The 25,782-nt window shown below is 42.1% G+C and overlaps 1 protein-coding gene across 5 annotated transcripts in view; it reads left to right on the top strand.

The window, feature by feature from the left end:
* Positions 1–25,782, top strand: part of KIF26B (kinesin family member 26B) — a 412,305-nt gene that overhangs the window by 235,538 nt on the left and 150,985 nt on the right. The window contains exon 1 of one of the 5 annotated variants that reach the window (XM_077344372.1): positions 14,321–14,830. The exons of the other annotated variants lie outside the window; for them this stretch is intronic. Coding sequence (XP_077200487.1) covers positions 14,811–14,830 — 20 coding nt within the window. The 5' untranslated portion in view covers positions 14,321–14,810. Of the gene's footprint in view, positions 1–14,320; positions 14,831–25,782 lie in introns of those variants that run through there. 5 annotated transcript variants of the gene reach the window in all.

The following is a 25,782-nucleotide window of genomic DNA, read 5'->3' as shown; positions in this document are numbered from 1 at the left end:
TCCCACCTGCTGAACAAACTGAGATCACTGATAGACTGGATCACCTAAGACAAAAACTTCTGAGTACAAAAAATGAGTTGTCTCCAAAGGCGCCAGTAGTAAAGCCGACAAGTGAAACAAGAGACTCTTATCCATCAGATTCAGCCCCCCCACTTTCACTTCCTCCCAAAATAGCTGCTGGAAATACTGGAAAGCCCAAAAGTGTATCACTCAGTTGCTCACAGACCAAGATGGAGACAGAGATTATAATAAACCAGCAGACTAACCCTGACTCCATAATATCTTCAAAAAATGGCTGTGTTTTTTTAGATCATGATGGTGACCTTAATACTATCTCTAAACTGGATTGACAACTAAAAATTTTATCCTGGAATCTTGGAGGTTGGAAGAACAAGCTATATGACTCAGATTTCTTAACCTTTTTACAGGGCCATGATATCCTATGTCTCCAAGAAACCTGGTCCCAAGAATCTGATTCCCCCACCCTCCAAGGTTATCAAGCCTTTTCAGTTCCAGCAGTTAGGATCAGCTCAAAGGGCCGGGGTAGTGGAGGTTTAGCGATATTGGTAAATGTTGATTTAAAAGTTGATGTGCAAGTTTTAGTAAACTGTTGTTCCAACCAATTCCAGACAATTTTAATTAAGGGTCTTTATTCTGGAAATCTAGTGTGTATCAACGTATACATACCACCCAAGAGTTCCTTAGATCAGGATAAGGAGAATCCCTGGGACTCATTGGCCATGATAATGGAATTTTTGATTTACCACTATCCAAAAGCCCAGTTTATTATTTGTGGTGATTTTAATGCTCGAATAGGGTCTGGTTTTAGAGATATAAGACCAGAGACCAATGCCCAAATAGCTCTCCATGCTACCATTCTGGACCGTTTATCAAAGGATGTAATTGTTAACAAGTTTGGTTTGAAATTCTTGGAATTTCTTTCTTTATTTGATTTACATATTTTGCATGGTACTAATTATGACACAACCTGTGGTACCTTTACCTATCTGTCAACTTGTCGGGCAAGTACAATTGACTATATTGCTATATCGCCTAGTTTATTGAATTTAGTATCTTATTTTGAGGTCGGTAATTGCCCTTGGAGTGATCATTGTCCTCTGAGACTATTGTTGTATACTAGTGATAATATCCTACTGAAACCAGTACAAGGTTTTGCAGAAGATACCATTCCAGGTTTCAGAAGAGTTAAATGGTCTGAACAACTAAACAACAAATTACTTCAAACCTTTAAAAATTTAGAATGGGAGTCCCTGCGATTAACTCTTTTACATCCTAGTAATGACGCTATTAAATGCTATGAGACTATAGTCAATCGCCTCAAACCACTGCTAATAAACAATAGACCAGTAAAAGCTATACCTTATACAAGCAGTGGATGGTTTGATCAAGAATGCAAAGCATTCAAAAAAGCCTTGATCTCTTGCATGAGACAGGTTAGGCGTAGTAACTCTGGTGTTTTAATGCCCCATCTTCTTCAACTCAGATCTCAATATAAACGCCTACTTAAACAAAAGAAAATGGATCATGCTAGACAGTTATGGAATGAGTTGGAATTGGCAGTCTATGAAAAGAATGACCCTCGGTTCTGGGAACTGGTCTCTAATGGTTTAAGTAGTTCACTGCGTCAATTTGAAGCACAAATTCCAGGGAAAGTTTGGTTTGAGTATTTTAGCAAGGTTTTTGGAGTTAATTCATCTACACCGAACATGTCACAGATGCAAAATACTTTCCTTGACATCTTAGACCTTCCAGTTTGGCCCCCAGTAACAGAGGTAGAAATTAGGGGCTTAATTTTCTCACTGACCTCTGGAAAAGCGCCCGGGGAAGATCTGATTCCCCCAGATTTGTTTAAAGCCTTTTCAGAATGGTGGGCACCTATCCTAGCCAAAGTTTTTACACAAATAAATGAATCAGGTCTAATGCCATCCAGATGGAAGTTGAGTATTATTGTCCCTATTTTTAAGAAAGGTGACAGAACGGATCCACAAAACTACAGACCAATAAGCCTGTTGGATATATCAGCAAAATTGTATAGCAAGTTTTTGCTACATAAACTGGAAGACTGGGTGAATGAAAATCAGGTTATACATCCCCAACAAGCAGGATTTAGAAAAGGTCTTAGCACAGTTAATCACTGCCAAACCTTATATCAACTAGCCTTTTCTGGTATAAATGGCCCAACAAAATCATTATATGTAGCATTCGTTGACCTGGCGGCAGCCTTTGACTCCATTGATAGAAACCGCTTATGGTCAAAGTTAGCAGGAACAAACATTGACAGACGGCTACTCTCTTTATTACGTGAGTTACATACAGATACACTTGCCCAAATCAGGGTAGGAACATCAGGATCTTTAACTAACAGAATCCCAACAAATAAAGGAGTCAAACAGGGTTGTGTTTTGGCTCCCCTCCTATTCAATCTGTATATAAACAACATAGTTAAGAGGCTTTCCGGTCCCCATTTTTTTCCACCATCTCTTGGCCAACAAAAAATCTCCATTTTATTGTATGCTGATGACATGGCCCTAATTTCTTTTACTAAAATAGGACTAAGAAGGCTGTTGCAAGAACTAGGTGCATACTGCAAGGAGGAGTCACTCAACATTAATTATGAGAAGACAAAAGTAATTGTATTTAGAAAAAGACCCAAAAAATCACACTGGAGTATACAAGGGCACCCTATTGTACAATGTAGCTCTTTCAAATATCTGGGAGTCACATTTAAAGATACCCTGAATTGGAATGCACACCTAGAAACCATCAAGTCCTCTGCACTGAGGTTAGTTGGGTCTATTCTGAGATTCTACTACACAAAGGGAGGACATCTTATAGACCCAGCCTTGAAACTATTTACTAGCAAGGTCGTCCCTCACCTCTTGTACGCTGCTGAAATCTGGGGTTGGAAGGAAGATATTATTACCAGCTTAGAAACTATTCAAAATCTTTTTCTCAGGCGCATCTTAGTCCTTCCAAAGGGAACATCAGCAGCTCTTATCAGAGCAGAAACTGGCCTGCCCTCAATTAGGGCTCGCATACATTTGGCCATTGTAAAAGTATGGAAGAAATGGAAGCATGGAACATCAAGTTCAAATTCACTTAGTGAACAATCTTTTAAACTTCTGTTGGCCAAAGATCCTTCTCGCTCCAGATTTTTAAATAACATCTTGTCACGGTATTCCATCCCAGATGACCTGTTAAACCCTTCAGGAGATAATAACCAACTCAGAGACTGGGTATTTATCTCAGATGCCTTGATTGATAGATCATTAATCCTGCAATCTAAAAGTTCACCCTGGTACAAATTATTCAAAACAAACCATTTGAGATCTTCCTATCTAGTCTATCTTTCAACTCATAGTCTCAGAGTAGCTTTTACCTCCATGCGATTTCAAACAATGCCAACAGCTGTATTGAGTGGGCGATACCATAAAACACCAAAAGATCAATGCTTCTGTATTTGTGGAGCTTTAGTCCTGGAGGATCTCCCACATTACATTCTCACTTGCCCATTGTATACAGATCCTAGGGCCAAATTTCTAGCTGGCCTACTAGATGGGCTAAATGATAAATCCGAACAGGAAAAACTTGTGTTTTTGTTAGCTGATACTAATTCATTTGTTTCTAACAAAATGTCATTATTTGCCCTTGCAGCAAAGAAAATAAGGGCCAGAGTGGTGATGCAGAGAGCAAGTACCTAGAGGAGCTTTAGGATAGGTGGACATATGTAGTCTGGAAATGTTTTTATGATGTTAAGTGATTGTTGTCTGAGATTGCACATTCTTTTTTATTACTGATTTGAAATGTTTTAAATCCTTTTATATTTTCCTTTTGTATTGTAATGGCCTATGGCTACATGCAATAAAATCTGACTTGTGACTAACAAGTATTGACATATCTTTCCTCCATTCCTTCTCACTCATATTTCCCCTATTGCTTCTGGCATGAGCCAAGTTTTTGACAATTCATGTTCTCCCTGCACTTTCCCTTCTTCAACAAATTGTTTTCCATTCAGCATACCTTTCCCGTGGAAGCAAAAATTGATATTTTCTTCTGTGAACTTATGGAGCTTACCTGCCATTCTGTTGTCCACCCATCCCGTCCTTGGCTTTCCTGTCATGCATCATTTAGTCTATCCTCCTTTCTCAACAGTGCAGTGCAGTGTCTTCTACCTTTGTAAACCCAGTTTGATGCCTTAGACAGATTTGTTAGCATATATTTTTCCCGCCTTTGACAATTTTCTTGTCTTTCCATGGCTCACGGAGAGCCACATTCATAACTGTGCATGTGTACAATGCCATCAAATCACAGCGGACTTAAGCTGACTCCATAGAGTTTTCAAAGCAAGTGAATAAGCAGAGGTTGTTCTCCATTGCCTTCTGCAAACTCTTCCTTGGTCTCTTTTCCAAGTACTGACCCTGCATAGCTCCCAAGGTCCTGTTCTGAGTCTTAATCTGATACTCTATATTAACAGCTGCCAACACCAAGATGTTGCCACTAGCCCCCCGGGTGCATGAAAAGCAAGCACAAACTGTTGGAAAGACTTTACCTCACCTGCAACAATCTGAGTTCTGTGCTTAAGCATAATGTTCATTTTTAAAAGAAGACATGAAACAGCCAAGCATTCATGAAACACCGGTACAGTCTAGTATCTAATCCATCACATGTAGCCTAATAATCCACAGTGAATAATCAGAGCAAGCATATCATAAATCAGAGCAAGCATATCGGGGGACAGGTAGCACCCTACCTGTCCCCCGAACACCTGGCCACTGTGATCCATGCAACGGTCACCTCCAGATTAGATTTCTGTAACTCGCTCTACGCGGACCTATCCCTGTCTCTGATCCGGAAACTCCAGCTAGTACAAAATGCAGCCGCTAGGGTCCTCATCAGCACACCTTGGAGGGCCCACATCCAGCCTGTGCTGAGGCAGCTGCACTGGTTACCAATTGCTGTCCAGATCCGGTTCAAGGTTCTGGTTCTAACCTTTAAGGCTTTACGCGGGCTGGGACCCACATACCTGAGGGACCGCCTAGTGCCCTATGCCCCCCGCAGGGCTCTGCACTCTGCGAGTGAGAATCTTCTGGTCGTTCCCGGCCCTAGGGAAGTACGCCTAGCCTCGACCAGGGCCAGGGCTTTTTCGGTCCTGGCCCCCACCTGGTGGAATGAGCTCCCGGGTGAGCTGCGGGCCCTGCGGGACCCTTCAACGTTCCGCAGGGCCTGCAAGACGGAGCTCTTCCGCCAGGTCTATGGTTGAGGCTGGGGCTGCTGGGGTACATCGACTGCTCTCCCCCGGGCTTCTTGACATCGTTGACCTCCTTCTCCTCCACCCCCCCTTTTTTAGGAATGGGGGTAGGAAGGGGATCTTATTATTGTGCTGCCATGTTGTGATATTTTAAAGTCTTTTAATGGGAGTTTTAATGGGTTTTTTAAGACATTGTAACCCGCCGCGAGCCATTTGGGAGTGGCGGGAAATAAATCGAAATAATAATAATAATAATAATAATAATAATAATAATAATAATAATAATAATAATAATAATAATAATAATAATAATAATAATAAAATTGGTAGACCATTCAGAATCTTATAGCTCATGACTGTCATCAGCTATTTTGGTGAGGAACAGTGCCCACTGCAGACAAGGATGCCTGTTAAATGTTAATCCCATTTAGAACAGGAATAAGAGACAATGCACAAAATCTTTTCCTAGCAGCATCAGACAACAGCCTGGAGAAAAGGAGGTTGAGAGGGGACATGATAGCCCTCTTTAAGTGTATGAAAGGTTGTCACTTGGAGAAGGGCAGGATGCTGTTGCAATTGGCTGCAGAGGAAAGGATGCGCAGTAATGGGTTTAAACTACAAGTACAACGATATAGACTAGATATCAGGAAAAGATTTTTCATTGTCAAAGTAGTTCAGCAGTGGAATAGGCTGCCTAAGGAGGTGGTGAGCTCCCCCTCACTGGCAGTCTTCAAGCAAAGGTTGGATACACCTTTGAATGCTTGGATGCTTTGGGCTGATCCTGCATTGAGCAAGGGGTTGAACTAGATGGGCTGTATGGCCCCTTCCAACTCTATGATTCTATGATTCTAATAGTTCAGAGTATTGAAACTTGGAAGTGTAAGAAAGAGGTGATGTTCATTGAGTGCATATGAATGCAGCTGGGAGCTATGAGTAATCATGATCCACCCTGAATTGGCTGAGACAGGGTGGAATAGATGTCCTAATAAAGAAATAAAATAAATGAAGAGAGTTAAGATTTATAATCCATCCTTGAGATATCTCTCTCCATAATTCTGTAGGCTCATGGCACAAGCAGGCCATTTTCCTCTATCCACTAAAGATGTGAAGACAAGTAATAGAATGAGGAATGAAAAAGTCTTAGGGGGGATCAGGAGCAGAATAGGGGATAATATGACAAAGGGGGGTACCCTGTTTAATGATACTAATTTCTAGACTAGCCTTTCTTAACTTTTTTATCATTCTTCAGGCTTCAAGAAACCACAGAAGTGTGACAAACATGCAGAATATGGTTGGGAAGCATAGTTGTGTATATGCCCACCCAGGGCCCCTCCCCTTACTCCATTGGGGGGGCAGCAGGGCAACATGACCATATATGGTCATGTCATGCATTAAATGTTTAACAAATGTGGAAACCTCAGGGTTTCACAAAACCCTGGTTGAGAAAAACTGACCTAGGCCAAGAAGCTGGACCACCAATTGGGTCAATATGGACTGAATAATTCATCTCTGTTGCACTCAATTACATATATTGAGTGGAATTCTTCAGGCCAGTCTTCCAGGGAGTGTTGCACTGTCTAATATGTACTACTACTAAAGTAGCATTTATTCCAATGGTTCTCAACCTTCCTAATGCCTTGACTCTTTAATACAGTTCCTCATGTTGTGGTGACCCCCAGCCATAAAATTATGCAAGTGTTCTTTCACAGAAATTAAACCGAAACTGACCAATGGCGTGAAGATCCATTGTTCATGATTGTATATAAATTGGGTTTTTTCCAGGCTTTCTTATTTCAGTTCCTCTTGTCCCACTGAGGTTCACCGCCACCTGGAGCTCCTGGCGGGAGACTGTGCTGTGCTGAAGGTACTGCTTGGAGTGGCTGGCGGCCAAGTGCGGGAGCCTCCAGGAGGAGCGGCAGTAGCGGCAGCACCCCCCTGGCCAAGCTGCTTGCCCTGCCACAACCCCTTTGAAAGGGCTGTTTGACCTTCAAAGGGGTCCAAATCCCCAGGTTGAGAACCACTGACTTAATCAATGAAGCCTAAAATCTGACATGTTCCTTAGGCATTTTTGAAAATGGCTGGTTAATCCCAATCCCTTGGATATAGAAATACTTAGGAGCAAGTAATTTAAGGATTAAAATATGTTACTATTCAGCACTATGAAAACTCAAATAGTTTACCACTGGAAACAGAGTTGTGCATCTGAATTGAGTAATACATTCAGGAAAAATCTTAGAAGAGATTGCAGAAGGAGATGAACATTTTGGCAAGATGGGCATTATGTGAGGGGAACTGAGATGGCTGCAGTTGCCTTCAAGAGACATTTTAATTTAAGATATCCAGGAAGGCCATCATCTGAGTCTGTTGCCTATCAGAACCTAAATGAAATATTGAAACAGAATACAGGTTGATCTAGAAGATCCTGCAAAAGATGCCTGAATTATTATATTCATATTTAAATTTCTGCTAAGCAAAATAAATTTCCTGTCAATTTCCTCTAAACATAATCAATTTTTTAAAAAATCAGTTAAAAATTCATAAGAGCTGAAAAGTGTGGTGGGACTGTTCATACATTCAACATACCTAAAATTGTATGCTTTATTTGCAGAAAAATTTACTAAAACTCCAGTTTAATCTTTCATATATGGATACTACTGTTTCAGCATATCTCAACGAAGAGAAGTACTGTATGTTCTAAAGCCAGCTTTTTCTGCAATAAGATTCTAATTGTATTTTAACAGATGACATGTTCTTACATAATGTACATTTTCCTAAAAGAGCTTTTCCCTAAAATAAGACAGACTTGGAAATCTTATCATGTCAGCAATCCTAGATTTCCTATTACTTAGTGCCAGACTAAATGTTATATGCCTGTAAACTGAACATTACCTTGATGACCCTTTTTTAATTGGGAAAACCAATTCTGGTGAGAGAAGATGCAGCTCTTTAACCATTGGTGCACCTACTGTGCTTCAGATCACCACAAAGCCTTCAAAATTCCAAATGCATGTTCTATGTCTGGTACTTTGCAGGAGGAAAAGCTGCTGAGGAGCGGAGGAGATTTGAAATTTAAGACCGCTTTGTGGCCTTTTGGCTAAGATCCAATGTATGTAGATGTGAAATTAGACAACAGCAGGCAGGGAAAAGGATTAACGCCCCACTCACTTCTACAATCACCCCTTGCAAACTGAGATTTCCAGTTTTAAAAGGGCTATTGTCCTTCAATTGTAACATCTAGTTTGTCTCTTAGCAGCAACTATCAGAGGTAGAAGTTTGATCTTTTAGTCATCAAGGTATATACAAAATCAGACTTTCTCAGCCAGGGTTCCATGAAGCTCTGGAAGGGTTTCCCAAATGGGTGAGAATGAATTAATTTTAAAGTATTTTTTAAATTTGTTAAACATTTATCAGATGATATGACCATATATAGTCATGTTGACCTGCCCCCCTCCCCCCGCAACAGCCTATGATGGGTCTAGAGAGGGTAGAAAGGGGAAGGGCCCAGGTTGTATGTATGCAGATTTGCTTCCCAACCACCTTCTGTACAATTGTGCCATTTTGGGGGTTTCTTGAAGCTTCTGAGGTTTTCTCAATGGTAAAAAAGTTGAGAAAAGGCTGTACTAAGTTTTTATTTTTTAAATCCATTGTATTAAAAACAATGAGTCATTGTGATTCTTTTAGTCACATTTTCAGAGGAGTTCATAGTTGAGTGGTAACTTTTAATATCTTAAATGCAATGGTGTTCGTAATTGTGGCTGCACATAGTCAGGCAAGGCTGTCACTACATAAACTATGGACATTCCCAGACATGTAACAATGGTTTATGTAGAGAATGGTTCTACTGCTCTGATGTCCAGGGCTGTTGAGAGAGGATAAAAGAGAAGGGCCCGTGTTTCAGGGTGGCAATAGTTTGATTAGTCAAAAAAATGTATTGTGTTGCAGATATGCAAAATATAGAACGTAACATTTCATTGGAAGTATGGAAAAGACTATGGCTTAAGGTACTCAAGCTTACAAAATGTCAAGAAAATTGGCACAAAATGTTTTATCGTTGGTATATCCCACCTAAGGTTATAAGTAAAATAGTGAAAGATCACCATGATATCTGTAGGAAGCGCAATGATAAACCTGGCTCTTTCATATATCGTGGAGGTGCAGTAAAGTAAGCAAATTTTGAGCCAGGATTCATTCTGTATTAGAGTGTACGCTTAATGTTAAATTCCCTATGAAACCTGAATATACGTTGGTAACGGTTTGTCCAGAGAATTTGCTGCATCAAGCGGAGATCTTTTTTTATGCCACAAGTTCGACGAGAATGATCTTGGCTAAAGACTGGAAAGTTTGAGAGTATCATCTATATCGATTTGGCTTGATAAATTGGCATAACTTTTAAAAATGGCCAAATTAACCAGTTTAGTCAATGGGAGAACAACACAAGAATTTCAAGAACAATGGCAGTATTATACAGGCATTGAATAGAAGTAAATAATGTGATCAGGGAATCAGAAAACCTCATTGGGGGTTCAATATGTTAAACAACTGTATCTATTTTCATTTATTTTCTATATGTTATACTGTAATAAAACAATAATAAAATTTAAAAAAATGTATTGTGGCCTGCCTGATTCAAAATGTAGGCAAAAGTAACTTGGTATGTGAAGCTATCCAGTGGTATTTTTGTACTTTGATTGATTTTCTTTTTGCTTCTCTTTAGCATGTGGTTTCATATTTCCCCTTATTTCTCTGCTTTATTCTTTGTGGACAACTGTCAGCAGACAAAACTAATTTTATCATTTGATCATATTTTGTTTGAAGAGGTGGTGTCTTACAACGAGGACTCACGCTTTCTCTGTCATGTATCAGGCCGAGGCAGTGCTGGATTGAGTTTTATTTTGTTTTTTACCATGATGCTTTTCAAATTACATCTCAGGAATAGTATGACTCAACCCTTCCCACCCTAAAAGTACAACACTCCTGACAGTGCTAAGCCTCAACAAAATTGGTTTGCTCATCCATAAAATACTGTCAATCTCTTGTACCAAGAAAAGTACCAACAAAAGAGGCCTTCTTTGCCCAATCATGTAAAATGTCATACATTACTTGAGTTGACTGCAAGGTTGTAGAGCAATTGCTTTACTTTATCAAACAAAAAGTTCATTTCTTGTCTTCTTTGAAGGCAACAAGAATAGTTTCAAAGGCTGCACAGAGAGAAATAACCAGAACATAATATTTAGGGTGATTCTTTCCATTACAATGATTGAAATTATTTTCAGTACCAAAACAGATCTCTGGAAGATGTGAAATTAGAGTTTAATGCATTTACATAAAAATTGTATTTTATGGTTTCTGCTAAGCACTTTTCAGCTGCTGGTTTCTGCTGTACAGTATACAGTTTATGTAATTTAGGGGTTCATTCCATCTGGAAACCACCAGAATTTTGTCTTTAACAAGACATTATCAGTCATCCAACACTTCAAATTACATCCACTTTTATACTTGGACTTAATTTACTTTGGTACTTCCGTATAGAAATAACACAACAGCATCAACAAAATATCAACCAGAAATAGGTAACTTCCTCTAAGGAGGCCATACGCGGTTTGCACACACACACGGTTTGCACACACGCGGTTTGCACACACAGGCCCAGTGTATCTGAGAGACAGCCTTCCTGCCTATACCCCCAAAAGAGTTTTACGCTCTACCACTTCCAACTGGCTGCAGATCCCTGGCCCCAGAGAAGCGCGTCGGACCTCAACAAGGGACAGAGCCTTCTCGGTCCTGGCCTCCACCTGATAGCACGAACTTCCCAAGGAGATAGCACGAGCTCCCCTGCCCGAACTTCCACTGTTCCGCAGGGCCTGCAAGAGGGAGCTCTTCCACCAGGCATTTGCTTGAGGCTGACCGACTCAGAACACCTGCTGGTCCCCCCAGACGCCTGCCCATGACTCTCCCAAAGTTACTGTTAATTGTTATTATATTATAATTGTGGTTGTGTAATCTTTTGATGTTTTATTGAAAGTTGTTTTGATTTTATAGTCTGCATAATGTTTCATGTAGGTTATAATGTTCTGTGTAAACCGCCCAGAGCTGCAAAGAAATGGGAGGTATAGAAATCTAAATAAAATAAAAAATAAATAAAAATAATGGGATGATGACAGCATGCCCCTAAAAGAACGGGAGAGTTTGATAAAGCTTTTTAAAAGGATACTCTGGCTTTGCCTAGGAAGCTGAGCTGGTTTGTTCACTTATCGAAATCAGTCTCTTTTCTGTGTTCCTTACTATGGAGAAATGATTGGTTAAATTTGGGAGTGATGAAACACTGGGTTTATCCTTAGGCATTGCTTCATCGTCTCAACTCTTGGGACATGCTATTATTTTGGAGGCTACAGCCACCTGTGAGATATACATTTTTGTAGCTGATACTGTGTTGGAGGAAGGGAGGGAGGCAGTTGTTTTCATGATATATAGTTTCCATTAGTAGTCAGTACTATACCGCAAGTAAATATTTTTGGCAGTCTTTTAAAATAGGTACATTAAATACAACTCGCTCCTCTATTAAGGTCAGACTCTGACTGCCTGGTCCAAAAATAAATGTGTACTGCAGGCAGGAAGGCAAATGGATCTTTAATCTTTAAGTTCTAAAAGAGGGTCATTCTGATGTAAACCTCATTAATTCCTGGATTGTAACATTCTTCTATCTCCAGTCTCTGTTAAAGAAATGACACTTTCTGTTAATGGAATTTTAGTGCTATAGCATATTATAGCTCACTGTGCTTTAAGGATATGACCCAAAATCATTGTGATGCAAGCAAAAGAATGCTCAGCAATTTCAGGGGAGAGGACTTGGCTCCATCTTACTGTCCAGCACAATATAGTAAAAGTGTATCTATGTCAGCAGGACTTAAGTTGTAATAAAGGGCCTGTTGCATGTAGCAACTTCGCTTGACATAAATGTCAATCTATATTAGGAGAAAGTCTTGAAAAGCATACAGGTAAGCCACATGAAGCCTCTTCAACATTATTATTATTATTATTATTATTATTATTTAATTTCTAGACCGCCCTTCTCCCAATAGGTCTCAGGGCGGTTTACAACATAAATAGTTAAAACACAATAAATGCATAAACAGCTCATAGCCTAAAGTAGTGGTCCCCAACCTTCTTGTAGTCGGGGACTGCCTCCATGGGTGGGAGAGAGCCGGCGGCCCGGCCACAGCAGCTGCCCGTAAACGTGCACGCGCAGTTGCCGCACATGCATGTTTTTGCCACTAGGTGGCGCTAACGCGCATGCACAGAATAGCCGGACATGCGCGTTTTCGCCAGCAGGGAGCACAAACACGCATGCGTGGCGGCTCCGTGCGTGCTTGTTTGCATCGCTGGCGTGCCAGTGGCCGCGCCTGCCTCTTCCCCCCCTCTCGCTGCGGACCGGGGGTTGAAGACCGCTGGCCTAAAGCATCTCTCCCTGCTGCCTTTGTCTTCCTTCCTGGTCCCTACTGGACTGCTATGCAGCAGTCCATGAATGGCACCCTAGGCAGCCCCCTTCATTTTTCCTCCTCATGCACACATAGGCATGTTTGTTGCCTACCAGGCATTTAATTGTTTTGTTCTCAGACTCGCCCCCACCCCCTCTTGTAGCTGCACTGCCCTTTTGCCCCTTCCTCTGCATTCTTGGTCTCCTGATGAGAAGCAAGGAGGAACTAGGCCTTTTAGTAATCTCTGGGCCATTCCGCACGACTTAAATGTAGCAGAAGTCTTACTTTTGGTAAACATTATTAATTTTCAGGAAATCCAGAAAAGTGGATTCCCCCTAAAAATACCGCTAGACTCTTGAGAGCAACCTGCAACACATCCTAAAAAGATATGTGCATTCTCAATGTAGCGGTAGAAAGAATGTCCCTCCCTCGTTCCTGCCCCCGAACTTCCGGAGACGCGATTGCCATTTTTTCCCCTTAGACCGGTGAAAGCAATGAACGAGCGAGGCTTCTCCGGCTAAAGTCCCTCCACAGAAGTGCTTAACAGTAAAACAAAGCTCCCTACTACAAGTGTCTTTAAAGTTCCCATGCACAATACAGCCCCCTGTTTGCCCATAATTTTGGCCACAAATCACGCCCATCGGGGGGGATTTTTTTTTTTACTTGAAGAGCGTGTAAACGATTAAGCGCCAGCTCCTACACCAGCAAAAAGTTTCTTTCTGAGACAATGAATGAACAAATATTCATTGCAACTGCTGTGTTTGGGTTTTTAAAAAACAGTTTTTAAAGGGAAAGGGGCTTTTCAGAAGCACGAACACAACAATTCATTGGCGGTTCTGTTTGATTGACGGCCAGGGGTGGGAAGAAGCGTGGAAAAATATTGCTTCCTTCGTTGCGATTCCAGCGAGACCGGAAACATGTGGGGAATGAATACAATGCTACTGGGACTCAACATTCCACTAGAATTAAAGGTACGTGGAATTACGAAATTCCACTATTAAATATAGTGTTTCTGCATACTGCAAACATTCAGCAAAATTGGTCCTTGTGCGGAAAGCCCCTCTCTCTTGGAAGACCCTGTTCTGCCTGGCTCATTAGAGCTAGCCCTGTCTAGGTTTCACAGCTACTTGCTGTCTTAAGCTATGACATTTTTGGCATTGCAACTCAAGAGGTCCTGCCATTGAATACAGTGGGGAATCAGATGCAGTGCAACTGCAGGATTCCTAAGATGTCACAAACCTTCATACCTGTGCAATTGAACTACAAGCAAGGTATGCTTTGGCACCACACACACACACACACACACACACACACACACACACACAAGCTTAGGTGTAATGTTTGGTAGAAATATGCAGGTTTATTATACCACTTGAATTACTTTGGCTATTTTTGGTGATGAGGTCAAAATGCTAAAAATATGCAGTTGGATAGTTTGTTTTTGAACTGCAGCTGCTCTGCAAGAAAATTACTAAACTGCAGAATGTGAATGGGAGCTCCAGCAAGGTGTTTCTTTCTCTTTGCTTCTAAGACACACTCTGTCTGCTAATTTGACCCCCCCCCCCGACTTATTTACACACAGGCATGCACATGCACACATGGCTCACTGTCTCACTGCCTGTCTCTCTCACACACATGCTGAAATGCTTCCCAGTTCACAGAGAAGACAAACATTGAGGCTGTTTCTCCTTCCTCAACTGTGCAGTGATTTATTCATTGGACAGGTTGCAACATGTTATCTGGATTTGCTACAGATGGGGAAATTTGGTGATGGTCCAGGAGCTGAGTGGCTTAAGAAGTAAGGACTGGCTAAAATCAGGGGCACTGTCTTGGGACTGGGACAGCCAGGAGGACCAGAATACCCTTGGACTCTGGATTCCTGAGTTCCTTCTTTGGTCCCCTGTGGATTTTAATTTTTTTTTCTCCTTGCTTTACTGTCACACTGTTGCACTTCCTGGCGACATGGCTGCTGATCGACAAGCAATGTTTCATCGAACCCTCCTGTTTAACTTGCTTGAAGAAACGGATTTCACATTTAATTATTTAGCTATAATGTAAACGTGCTGATGATGGACTGGAGAGCTGTGTAAGTGGATATGCTTTTTTGTTAACAGAATTTGGTCAATGACTCAAGGGTTTTGGTTCCCTCGTTTTGTTTAAAAAAGAACCCTCAGCATATACCTTTAAAAAGATATAATGAAAATGTTCCTGGTTTTGCAGTTCACTTGACACTGGCATGCCAGTAGTGCTGAAAATATGCAGTCTTGTTATTATTGAATGGAGGGTTGAATAATGCATGTGAGTGACAAGCTTGCATCTAGACTGTTCCTTATCTTTTTGGTACAGGATCTGCAATATGCTTGGATGGATCAGAAATAGTCAGATATGGCACTAAGATTTTTATTGTGAATAACTGTTGAAATGGTCATTTTTGTCTGATGTAACTAATTCTTAATACCTTCCTCTGTGTCTGACATATAACACTGCTGTAAATTTAGAGAATATCTAATTCTGGAATATTAATCGGAAACTGGTGTAGGTTAGGGTAAATACTGAGGCAATTTTCTGCTTTGTGGTTACTGTGTAGCTGTGGTGTAACCAGCAGAACTTCTGTAAAGAAAACTGATTTATTATCCTTTACCATTGTAAAAGCCCTGACAAGATACAGGTTATTGATCAGAGGTGGTTTCAAATATCTAATCTGTTCTGGTTTTATTCTCCCCCTCAGTTAAATGTTGCTTCTTCTTCAGCTAATCAAAGCTGAGATTCTGCATTTTCACCCTGTTCCTTTGCAGTGTTCTTTTTTCTGTAAAATATATGCATTTTTCCACATTGTAATATTATATATATTTAAACGATATACATTATACATGTGCATTATAGCCACATCTGTAGCATAGCTGAGGAACCCTTGCCTCAAAAGAATCCCCAAGTTTCAAAATGTTTGGACCAGGAGGTCCAATCTACAGACACCCAAAAAGGGTGTTCCCATCCAATTTCCATTGTTTCCAATAGCAAAACAAGAATACAGAATATTTTTTCTTCACCACTGGAAAAAATGGAGGTTGGATGAGGCACTCTCTTTGGATACCCATAGAACTGGACCCTCTGGTCCAATCTTTTTGAAACTTGGGAGTTCTTTTGAGGAGAGGTTCCCACAGCTACACTGGAACTTTGGTGCCTCTACCTCAAACCCCAACCCCAAGTACATGTAATAGGTGGAACAGGAATATTTGTGTCCCTTTAAACTTGAAACTGCCTGATCTCCACATGGCCGAATCACTCCCAAATCACAGATCGGCGATTGGACCAAGGTTGATTTGGGCAGTTTAAATACAGGGGAAAGTTGTTTGGGATCAGATTAATCCAAAAGTTCAAAAAGTGTCCAAATCAATATTGATTTGGGTACTTTTTGGACTATTTGAACCAAATTGTACATGCCTACTGGTAGGTCCCTCTATAGACTCCTCAGTGCAGCCACTGTCCTGATCTGATAGGCCTCTCAGTCCCTGTCAAATGGAAACTCAGCACATTCAGCATTTTGGTTATTCCCATCGCCTTCCCCACACCTTAGCATATGAAAATAGAAATAAAAACACTTTTGCACACCCCTTCCCCCACCATTTAATCAGGCATTTAACAATTATTTCCATCCAGATAATATTTCCTCCTAAGAAATAATAGGTTATGGGGAAGAGGTGTTGCAGAATGAATGGAAATAAAGCCCTGTATTAAATGTAATGTGAAGCCATCACTACAACTCTAGTTCCAGCATGGTGCAAAATAGCAAAACAAATGTAACACAAAGAAGCAGCAATCACCTCTGTCTCGAAGAATTCCAACTAATTTTATTCCTATTAGAGCTCACACTGCTGTTCGCTGATGACAATTTGTGATACCTTCAGTTCCTAGAGTGTGGGTTCTGTTAGATTACATGGCACTCCATGGTACCCCAAGGAAGGCCCTTTTCTCCTTTCCCATACAAATGGTAACATCTAAATGATTTCTCTCCATAGCTGAATTCAAACATATGCAGACTGTTGCAAACATTCAGCAATAATTTCTTCAAAACATCATTTTGGAGCATCCTTAAAGCTCTCATGTTGTGTTTCCCTAGAACCTACTGTGGCAACATGAAGGGCCTTTTCGCACAGGGATCTTTGTTGCAAATTGTTTGCGGAATGAAAAATCGCCATTTAAAATAGTGGAATTCGTCGTTATGCATACCTGGCTTTGTAGTGGAATCAGTTGCGTTTTTTAGCGTTTCCCACAGGCTTCCGGTCTCGGCAGAAATCGCTAGAAAGGAAGCGCTATTGCCAAGCTCGTCCCGCCCCTGGCCGTCAAGCAGCCAATGGGCAGCCGTTAGCATGCTCCCAAACAGCCCCTTTCCCTTTAAGAAAGGTTTTTTTTAAAAAAAAAACGACCCATAGCAATGAATCTAGGTAGATTCGTTGCTACGGAGAGACCCATCCAGCTGCCTAATGTGAGCTGTCGTTTGATTGTATGATCATTTGCACGCTGCCTCGAGTGATAAAAAAAAAAATCCCCCCCCCCTCTCACGGGCACGATTTTCGGCTGAATTTATTTGTAAAAAATAAAGGGACTTTATTTCAGCAAACGGGCTTTTCAGTTGTTTGTGCTTAGTGACTAAAGGTGAAGGACTGAAGCCAGGGAAGCCTCTAAACAGAAAGAGGCTCGCCGGTGCGTTTATCCCCGCTCGCTCGGAGAAAAAAAAATGGCGATCGCTTCGCCGGAAGTTTGGAGGAGAGAGCCAGGGGGAGGGACTTTGAAGAACCAGCAACAATGGTAACGCACAGATCTTTAGCGCTACTGTTGCAGATTGGTTGCAGGAGTGTATCGCTATCCGGAGGGTGAATCCACTTTTCTGGATTCCCCTGAAAGCGCCACAACGAAGCGCTTTTTGCTGATTGGTTTCAGGATTGTTGCAGATTGTCTACGACGTTGTGGGTTATGTCAAATTAGTAGCGTTTCCAAATAGCAACCATTCTGCTACTTTGAAGCCGTGCGAAATGGCCCGAAGAGTTGTGCCATTCCTTTTCTGGAGCACCTTTTCCTCTCCTGTATTTTGGTGTCTCAGATTCAAAAGGTCACCAGCAACACTCTCTTCCCCAGTTTCAGATTTACATTCAGATTTTCTCCCTCTCATACTCATGCATGTCTGTTATTTCTGCTGCTAAATTTAACCTGCAAATATTACTGCACCCAGTATTATTAGAGACTAATTAAAATAATGCTCTCCAAATGGCCAGGCATACAAGTTTCCCAAGGCAGCCTTATAGTCTGCACTCAAGAATTCAAAGTAAGCTGGCTGGCTTCCTGCTGCACGAAATAACTTTAAATAGTTAATACATTTCTCTCTCTCTCTCTCTCTCTCTCTCTCTCTCTCTCTCTCTCTCTCTCTCATCACACTTAAAATATCTGAAATACAGTACAATTGCTTCTGGCTTAAGCTAAGATTTTAGGGCCATCCTGCACCTGTTATATGTAGTGAAATGCTACCTTTATGAAACCACTACATTTTGGGTGTTCTGTACAACATCGCCAACAGCCAGCATCCAAGCAGCAAACCAGTAACTACATCATCCATTTTAAAGTGCTAGCTGGGTAATCACATAAAGTGGATTGATTCCCTTAACTAAAAAGCACAAGCTAGAGGAGAGCAACCAAGAGGCCACACGCTAAAGAAATGTATGGAGGCGAAGAAGTGCCAATGTCCGCCCTCACACCCGCCTCCCTCTTCCTTCTCCTGAGGACATTTTTTTAAAGCAAACAGCTTGGAGCAACGAATAGGTGTTCATTCATGCAGGCAAAGAAAAAAATTCCCCGCACAGTTAAAACATAAAGCATGACTCTTTAAAGTTTTCTCTTCCCCCAAAAAGTCAGGAATAATTATTCCCTTGCCATGCCCCCCCCCTAAATCAAAGGACTTGAATCACTAGGAGTCCGATCTGGCTGCCTGGGCTTCGAAGCTCATGAAAGTCTATGGCGCCATAGACTATAATGGGAATTTTTGCATTCCCACCTTTCCCAGGGTCTGGGGGATGAAGGTTTGAGGTACAGCCTTTAATCTTTCAGGGTAGCTCCGGGAAGCTCTTCCCTGACTCCCATCCAAATTTCAGAATGATTGGTCCAAGAGATTCACATCTAGGGAATCCTGAAGAGGATGCCCCCATCTCTCCATTATATGCTATGAAACGGACTCTCCACTGAATATCATTCTGGGATGGGGTACCCTCTTCGGGAGCCCTTAGACATGGACCCCTTGAACCAATCATTCTGAAATTTGGATGGGAGTCAGTGAAGACTCTCCCAGACCTACCCGGAAAGTTTGGAGGCTCTTCCTCAAACTCCAACCCTACCAGGCCCCAGGAAAGGCGGGAATGCTGAAATTCCCATTATAGAATATGGAGGAAGGAGGCTGGCTGCCTGGATTGATTGACAGGCAAAAGGGAGTCATGTATGAGGTGTGTGGCTCTCTTCTGCCATTTCCAGCAGCACATGTGAAGGGTAAGGAGCGCAAAACGGCAACAGACAAGGCAAGACAGCAGAAAAGGTAAGGAATGGCTGGGAAGCGAGATAACATTTCGTGCTTTGCCATTCAGCTGGCAAAACAGTATTTTTACTGATGTACATAAATGCCCTTAGTTTGGCTTAAGCAACAGTACTGTAAGAAAGCACAGTCAGTACAAAGTTTTCTAATTCTGCCTCTTCATCAAGTATCAGGTCTGGGGCCTTGCCAAAGCTGGGCATGCTGTGTCCAGGACACATCTCATTACAAGATTCTAAGGTCTATCTCATTGTATTATAAAGATCCTCCTTGCAGCACACATTGCTATTGGGACTAAAGGTTTGATTATATTACATGAGACACTTAAAATCTCAGTGTCTGCATTGCTGGGAACACACAGCATGTTTCAGGATCGGTCTGGAAACCTTGGGAAAGAACATGTACCATCTCCACCTTACCAGAAGCTCAGTACTGGCCTCTGTAAAAAGTGATCAGTACTTGGTAAGGTTCAGCACATCAGGAATTTAATTTCATCAAGCAAGTGAATAAATATGAAATCGGTTTTATGTGCTCTTCTACATTGACTGATAAAACTCCCAGTACTGATTAAAATTCTGCCTCATTAGAACTAGATATGTCTCATGCCAGAGCTCCCAAATGTAATCAAATCAGCAAATTGAATCCTTATCAGTAAATCTTATAAAATCCAAACTGACTGCTCATCTACTACCTGATTGGCTCGTCCTGGAATAACCTGCCCAGGTAGTTTAGACCCAATCAGGAGTCAGTCCTCAGCCAGGAAGGGCTTAATAAGGGATCAAGTCTCCACCACCAACTTCCTGCCAGTTTCAGAAGTTTGCTAGGTGGAAAAGGAGCGAGTGTCAGAGCATGCCCTACTGCCAGTAAGCTGCCCTGGCCTCATTCAATTTGGAGGACATGGGGGTTGGGGGCTGCAGAAGGCCCAGAAATGGCCCCCTGCCTGCCCTCTGGGATCCAGGATGCTGAAAAAATATCTCAGACCTTGGAATGTTTACTCATGGGCAAGTGATGGCCCTCATCCAGGAAAAGCCCACCCAGGTAGCTTACCCCCAATTAGGAGGCAGCCCTCAGTGAGGAAGGGCTTAACAAGGGGTCATCTATCCACCTCCAACTTCCTTCTGGTTTCATAAGTTTGCTGGGTGGAAAAGGAACCAGCATCAGAGCATGCCCTGTTGCTAGTAGGTTGCCCTGGCCTCCTAGGCTCTTTTAACTCAGAAGACATGATGGGGGAGGGGGAGCTGGGGTTGCCTCTGTGTACTTACTGGAGTTGGGGGGATGCAGGAGGCCCAGAAATGCCCCTCTGCTGGCCCTCTAGGACCCAGGGTTCCCAGGAAAAGCCTCTGCCTTGGGAATGTTTACTCATGAGTAAGTCATGTGAGGTTTACAATTTGCAATCTGAGAAGGGAGGAATGCTTTGGGGTGGCCATCATAGGCAATTGCAGCAGGGAAAATAATGCTGATGTGGGTGGACTGGGAAGATGGAGACTTTCCCTTTCCATATGGATCTACCTTGGTCTTGCTTCAGTCTTGATTGATCTGTCACAAATAATGGAAGGCACAAATGCCAATGGATTTGCATGGGCTCCATTGAAACACATTACAGTAGGAAAAGAGTTGCAAAGAAAACATGGAATAGATTTTCCATTACAATAAGACAGACTACTCGGGGCCTGGAATGACAGGTCCCAGAGTGGAATGGCAGCCCCTGGGAGTTCCGCAGGGGATCTAGAAATGGAAAGACAGGCCCCAGATTGGTACTCCCAGGGGCTATCATTCCACTGGGACCTATCATTCCAGGCCCCGAGTAGTCGGTCTTATTGTAATGGAAAATTAATTCCAATTTTTCTTTGCAACTCTTTTCCTGCTGTAGTATATTTCAGTGGAGCATATGCAAGTCAATTGGCATTCATGCCTCCCATTATTTCCAATGCATCTTCCAGCATCTCCCATTGTTTCCAAAGGACAATCTTGTCATTTGTTTTAGTACATCCCGCAGTGGGGGGTGGGGGATCTATTTTAAAATCTTCAGTGGAGCTTGGAAGCATGCACGTGTTGAGATTGTGAGAACAAGTCAGGGCTTTAAAAGAAACAGGGTTCTGTTTTGAGAAGGAAAAAACATTGCCACGAGATTGGGCTTTAAATCTAGTTTGATTATAATAGTCTTTTCTTCCTCTCCCCACAATAGACACCCTGTGAGGTAGTTGAGGCTGAGAGAGCTCTGAGGGAAACTGCTCTGTGAACAGTTTCTGACGGAACTGTGACTAGCCCAAGGTCATCCCATACGTGGAGCATCAGGGAATCAAATCCAGCTCACACATTAGAAGCCACTGCTCTTAACCACTACACCAAGCTGTACAAATTGCCATTGCCATAAAGAGATGTAGCTGGAACACAGGTAGAAGAAGCTGTTGCAGGAGGATGGTGTAAGTCTCTTTTGACTTGCTCATTGACTGTTATGGGATTCTTTTCCTTTAAATTTGGACCTTCTGGCCAATGTCTTCTCAGAGCAATCCAAGGAGGGAGACCTTCAGGTATTTCCTGCATGGGGAGGTGATTGTGAGGTTAATTGTATGTCAGCCTCTAGCTGGGCAAAACCCAAATCAGGAATTCCACATCTTGTGTGTCTATAAATTCTCAAATAAATCAGTTCCAAAAATCAAGCATTTGTTTATTTTATTTACACTTCTTAGGCAAATAATAAATGTCTTGGAGCATAAGCCTATATGACACCCTCTACTTGTACTTTGAAAAATTATTAATCTTCAAACTAAGAACTGAGGAGCAATCATTGAAAAAGTTTTCAGGGAAATGGGTGAATCCAATACCCCATTCTGGTTGCCCAGTTTAAGGTACTTTGGTATCAACCATGGGCCTGGAGGAAGAGTGCCACTTTGCAGGCCCTGCAGAGTTTTGACAGTTTTGACATCTCAAATGGCAACTCCAAATATGCAGCTGGAATGGGCATGACACCAGGAGTCAGGTTAATGCAAGAATTTTAAAGGTTGCTAGCACTGAGTAGGGACTGGATAACAATTTAGAATGTTCTAATGGGAAGGGGCTGTGGCTCAATGGAAAGCTAGAAGGTCTTAGTTTCAATTCCTAGCATCTTCAGTAAAAAGTACTAGGTAGTATGTGATGTGAAATACATCTTTCTGAGGCCCTGGAGAGCCACTTTTAGTCTGTATAGGCAAGATTGACCTTGATGGACCAATTAAGTGTAAGGCGGCTTCCTATGTGAATGTGTTTTTAGCCAATTTGGCCATAATTTTGCTTCTAATCGTACCTGCATTATTAGATTTTAACAGGTGTGGGATCCTTAGGACTTCAGATTTATTTGTAAAGCGTCTAAAATATAGTATGTAGCTGTAGATAACATGAAAAATTATGCCAAACCAATCTGATTTCCTTGTTTATTACAGTATCTTTTATAGTATCTGATGATTAGACTGGCAGTACATGAATTTCATTAATATAATGTAGTTAAACTGATGAGCTCTCAGTTACAATGTTGTTCATTGGTTGTATTATCACCTATTTTCAATGAATTCCTGACATCCTAAGGCTGACAATTTCTTGTATTCATTTTAAACTTTGTATTTGGCTGTTTAATGCTTGTGCATTATAATGGAAGTATGAATGAACACCTCAGAAATAAGACTGACCACAATAACCTCACTTTTCCAATAGCGGCTTACTGTATCTTCAAATCTCTTTCTGTGCCATCCTAATACTTCCTATTAAACTTCCACAAAGCCTATTACATTTACTATTAAAAGTAAAACGATTAGCTGCCAAGGGCACCGTTTTTGAGGGAGCCCACAGAGCAATTTTTTCTTAGAGAACAAGTTTAGAGTTTAGATATGTTGCTATTTTCAAAGGTCCTTTTGGAAAGTCACTGATTGAAATCTGTGGAAATGCTGAGAAGTAAAATGGAAAACTCAAGGTGGGAGCACAGGAAAAGAAAATGCATGGTTTGCCTCTAAGGAGTTTCACACATGGTCTTATTGAGATCCCAGAAGCTCCAAATTGATAAAAATAGCCAGCAAAGATAAGTCTCAGACTGATCAATACTTTACAGATAGAATAAAGCTTTCATTTTGATACAAGAGTGTTCTGCTCAAGATAGTTGTTTAATTTTTGCAGGCAGCTCCTTCTGCCACAGACCACTTATGCCTTCATTGTTTCCACCAAATGAAATTCAAGCCAAGTTAGAATCTCTAGGAGAAATGAACATTCGTTGCCAACAATTATTTGGTTTCCTTGAATGACATAGATTATTTGGCTCCTGATTTCGATATTATACAGGAACTGCAATGGCTGCCTTATGTGATGTCCTATGCTGAAAGATAGACAGGGGAACACATTCCTGTCTATCTTCCTATCTTTTGGCTTTCAACACTATCTTTCTGAACTGCCTTTCTGAGCCTGGATAGTGATTGGGTACTCTCCCTTTTCTTAGACTCAGCCAACTGGTCGCGCTAATCTGTGTAGCCTCATGATTGGACTAGAACAATATTCTGTATGTGGGGCTGCCCTTGAAGACTGCCGGTAGCTAAGATTGCAAGAGCCCAATTTTTGTCAGTGGCTAACCAATGAGAACATATCTTGTTTTTTTGTTGTTTTTTTTTAAACAGCTATACTAGCTGCTTATTTCCAAGTTATGTTCAAGATACTGTTTATGATTTTATAGCCTAGGACATATATCTATGAAGAACAGTCTCTCCCCATGTATTTTGCATGCCAATTATGGCCCTCTAGATCTTACCTTCTGCTTTCCCCCCGCTTAAAGTTATCTGCCTGGCATTTCATTCTAGCCTGGTTCTCGTCAGTAATGGCCCCTGCTGTATGGAAGGAGTCTCCTGACAAGGATGCCATTTTTAGAAGCTTTTAGGACACTCTATAAGAATGTTTAATTTGCTAGGCCTGTTAAGCAGATTTGAGTAGCAGGAATTATTTTGGAGAAGGTAATGATATTTTATTGTACTATGGATAGTTTTAGAATAATAAATGGTCTTGATTCAGATGCAAAATGTGGTATGCAAATATCTGTTTTAATTATAGAATGTAGTGCTTTGAACCAATTGTTTTAATAGTGTGGTTACCTGCCCTGAACTGCACAAGAAGGCAGGTTCAAAAAATATTTATTGATTTATTTACTATGTTAGTAATAATAATTCTAACTGGCCTTTCTGTGCAGTTCAGGGTGGGTAACCACACTATTATAATTCTAGGCAAGATGGTTGAAAGGGCTGCTGTGGACCAGCACCTGGCATTCTTGGATGAAGCTTTGGCACTCACCTTGTACCAATTTGGCTTCCGTCCTGGCCATGGGGTAGAAACAAGGGTTGTGCGCGGCAGCGTCCTGATCGGCTGTTTCAGGCCCACACAACCAGCGCCGTGGGGTGGAGGGGAGGCACGGGTGCCGGTGCGTCAGCCTGCACCTACCCCCCTCTGCACAGTGCAGTGCTCGCTGTGTCGGCTTGGAACGTACGATTGGGATGCCACCATGCACAACCCTAGTAGAAACTGGGCTGGCTTCCTTGACAGATGATCTTCTGCACATATGATCTTCAGTTCGGCTATCCTCGTGATGCTAGATCGGTTGGCCATGTTTGACGTGGTTGACCACAAGTTGTTAGCCCACCGTTTCACCAGTTCAGAGATGCGTGGGACAGCCCTTCACTAGCTGATCTCCTTCCTGCAGAATCAGACACAGAGGGTAGCAGTGGAGGAAGTTATCGTGTCCCTTTCAAATCCATTGTGGAGTTCCGAACGGGGTCATTCTCCCCCCCCCACACGCTTTTTAACATCTATATGTGCCCTCTGGCCCAGCTGGTCCAGAGTTTTGGCTTCGGTTGGCACCAATATGTGGATGACACCCAGTTGTATATCCTGATGGATGGCCACCCAGACTTCCCTCTGGAAACATTTGCCAGATGTTTGGAAGCCATGGCTGGATGGCTTGGGAAGAGTCACCTGAGTCTGAGATTTGTGTATAGCCATAGGCCTTTACAAAATATCTAATCCAAATTTACAAACAGTAAAATAGAATAAAAGGAACTGTATCCTTACCATAAGTGGCTCTAATATTGTTGAAATATTTCACTGTCTGGGTCCCGGAGGTCCACCCTGTCTGGGTGGTGTCTGGGTGGTGTCCAGGTCAGCGGGCCAATCTGAATGCTCAGCTGGGTGCATCTGGATTGGAACAGCCTCTGGAGCAGGCGCCTGCAATGCCCACTCAGTCTTGCTGATGCCATGCCTGGGTCCGGTGAGGCCAGAGCCCTTCCCAGACCCTAGGCCACCTCTCCGCCACTGCGCCCGGTGGAAAGGGGCCTCTCCACTGCCCCTGGGCCCACCAAGGCTGCGAGAGGCCTCCGCGGATCCAGGGCCAGCTCTCCAGTGGTGCACCCAGAGGGAAGGGCCCCTCCACTGCCCCTGGGCCCGCCATGGCCAGGGGCCTCTCCACCTCC

The sequence above is a fragment of the Paroedura picta genome, chromosome 1 (assembly GCF_049243985.1).
Source record: "Paroedura picta isolate Pp20150507F chromosome 1, Ppicta_v3.0, whole genome shotgun sequence".
Taxonomy (NCBI): Eukaryota; Metazoa; Chordata; class Lepidosauria; order Squamata; family Gekkonidae; genus Paroedura; species Paroedura picta.
Note: the sequence above shows the minus strand (reverse complement) of the source record. Positions and strands in the feature narration are given on the sequence as shown.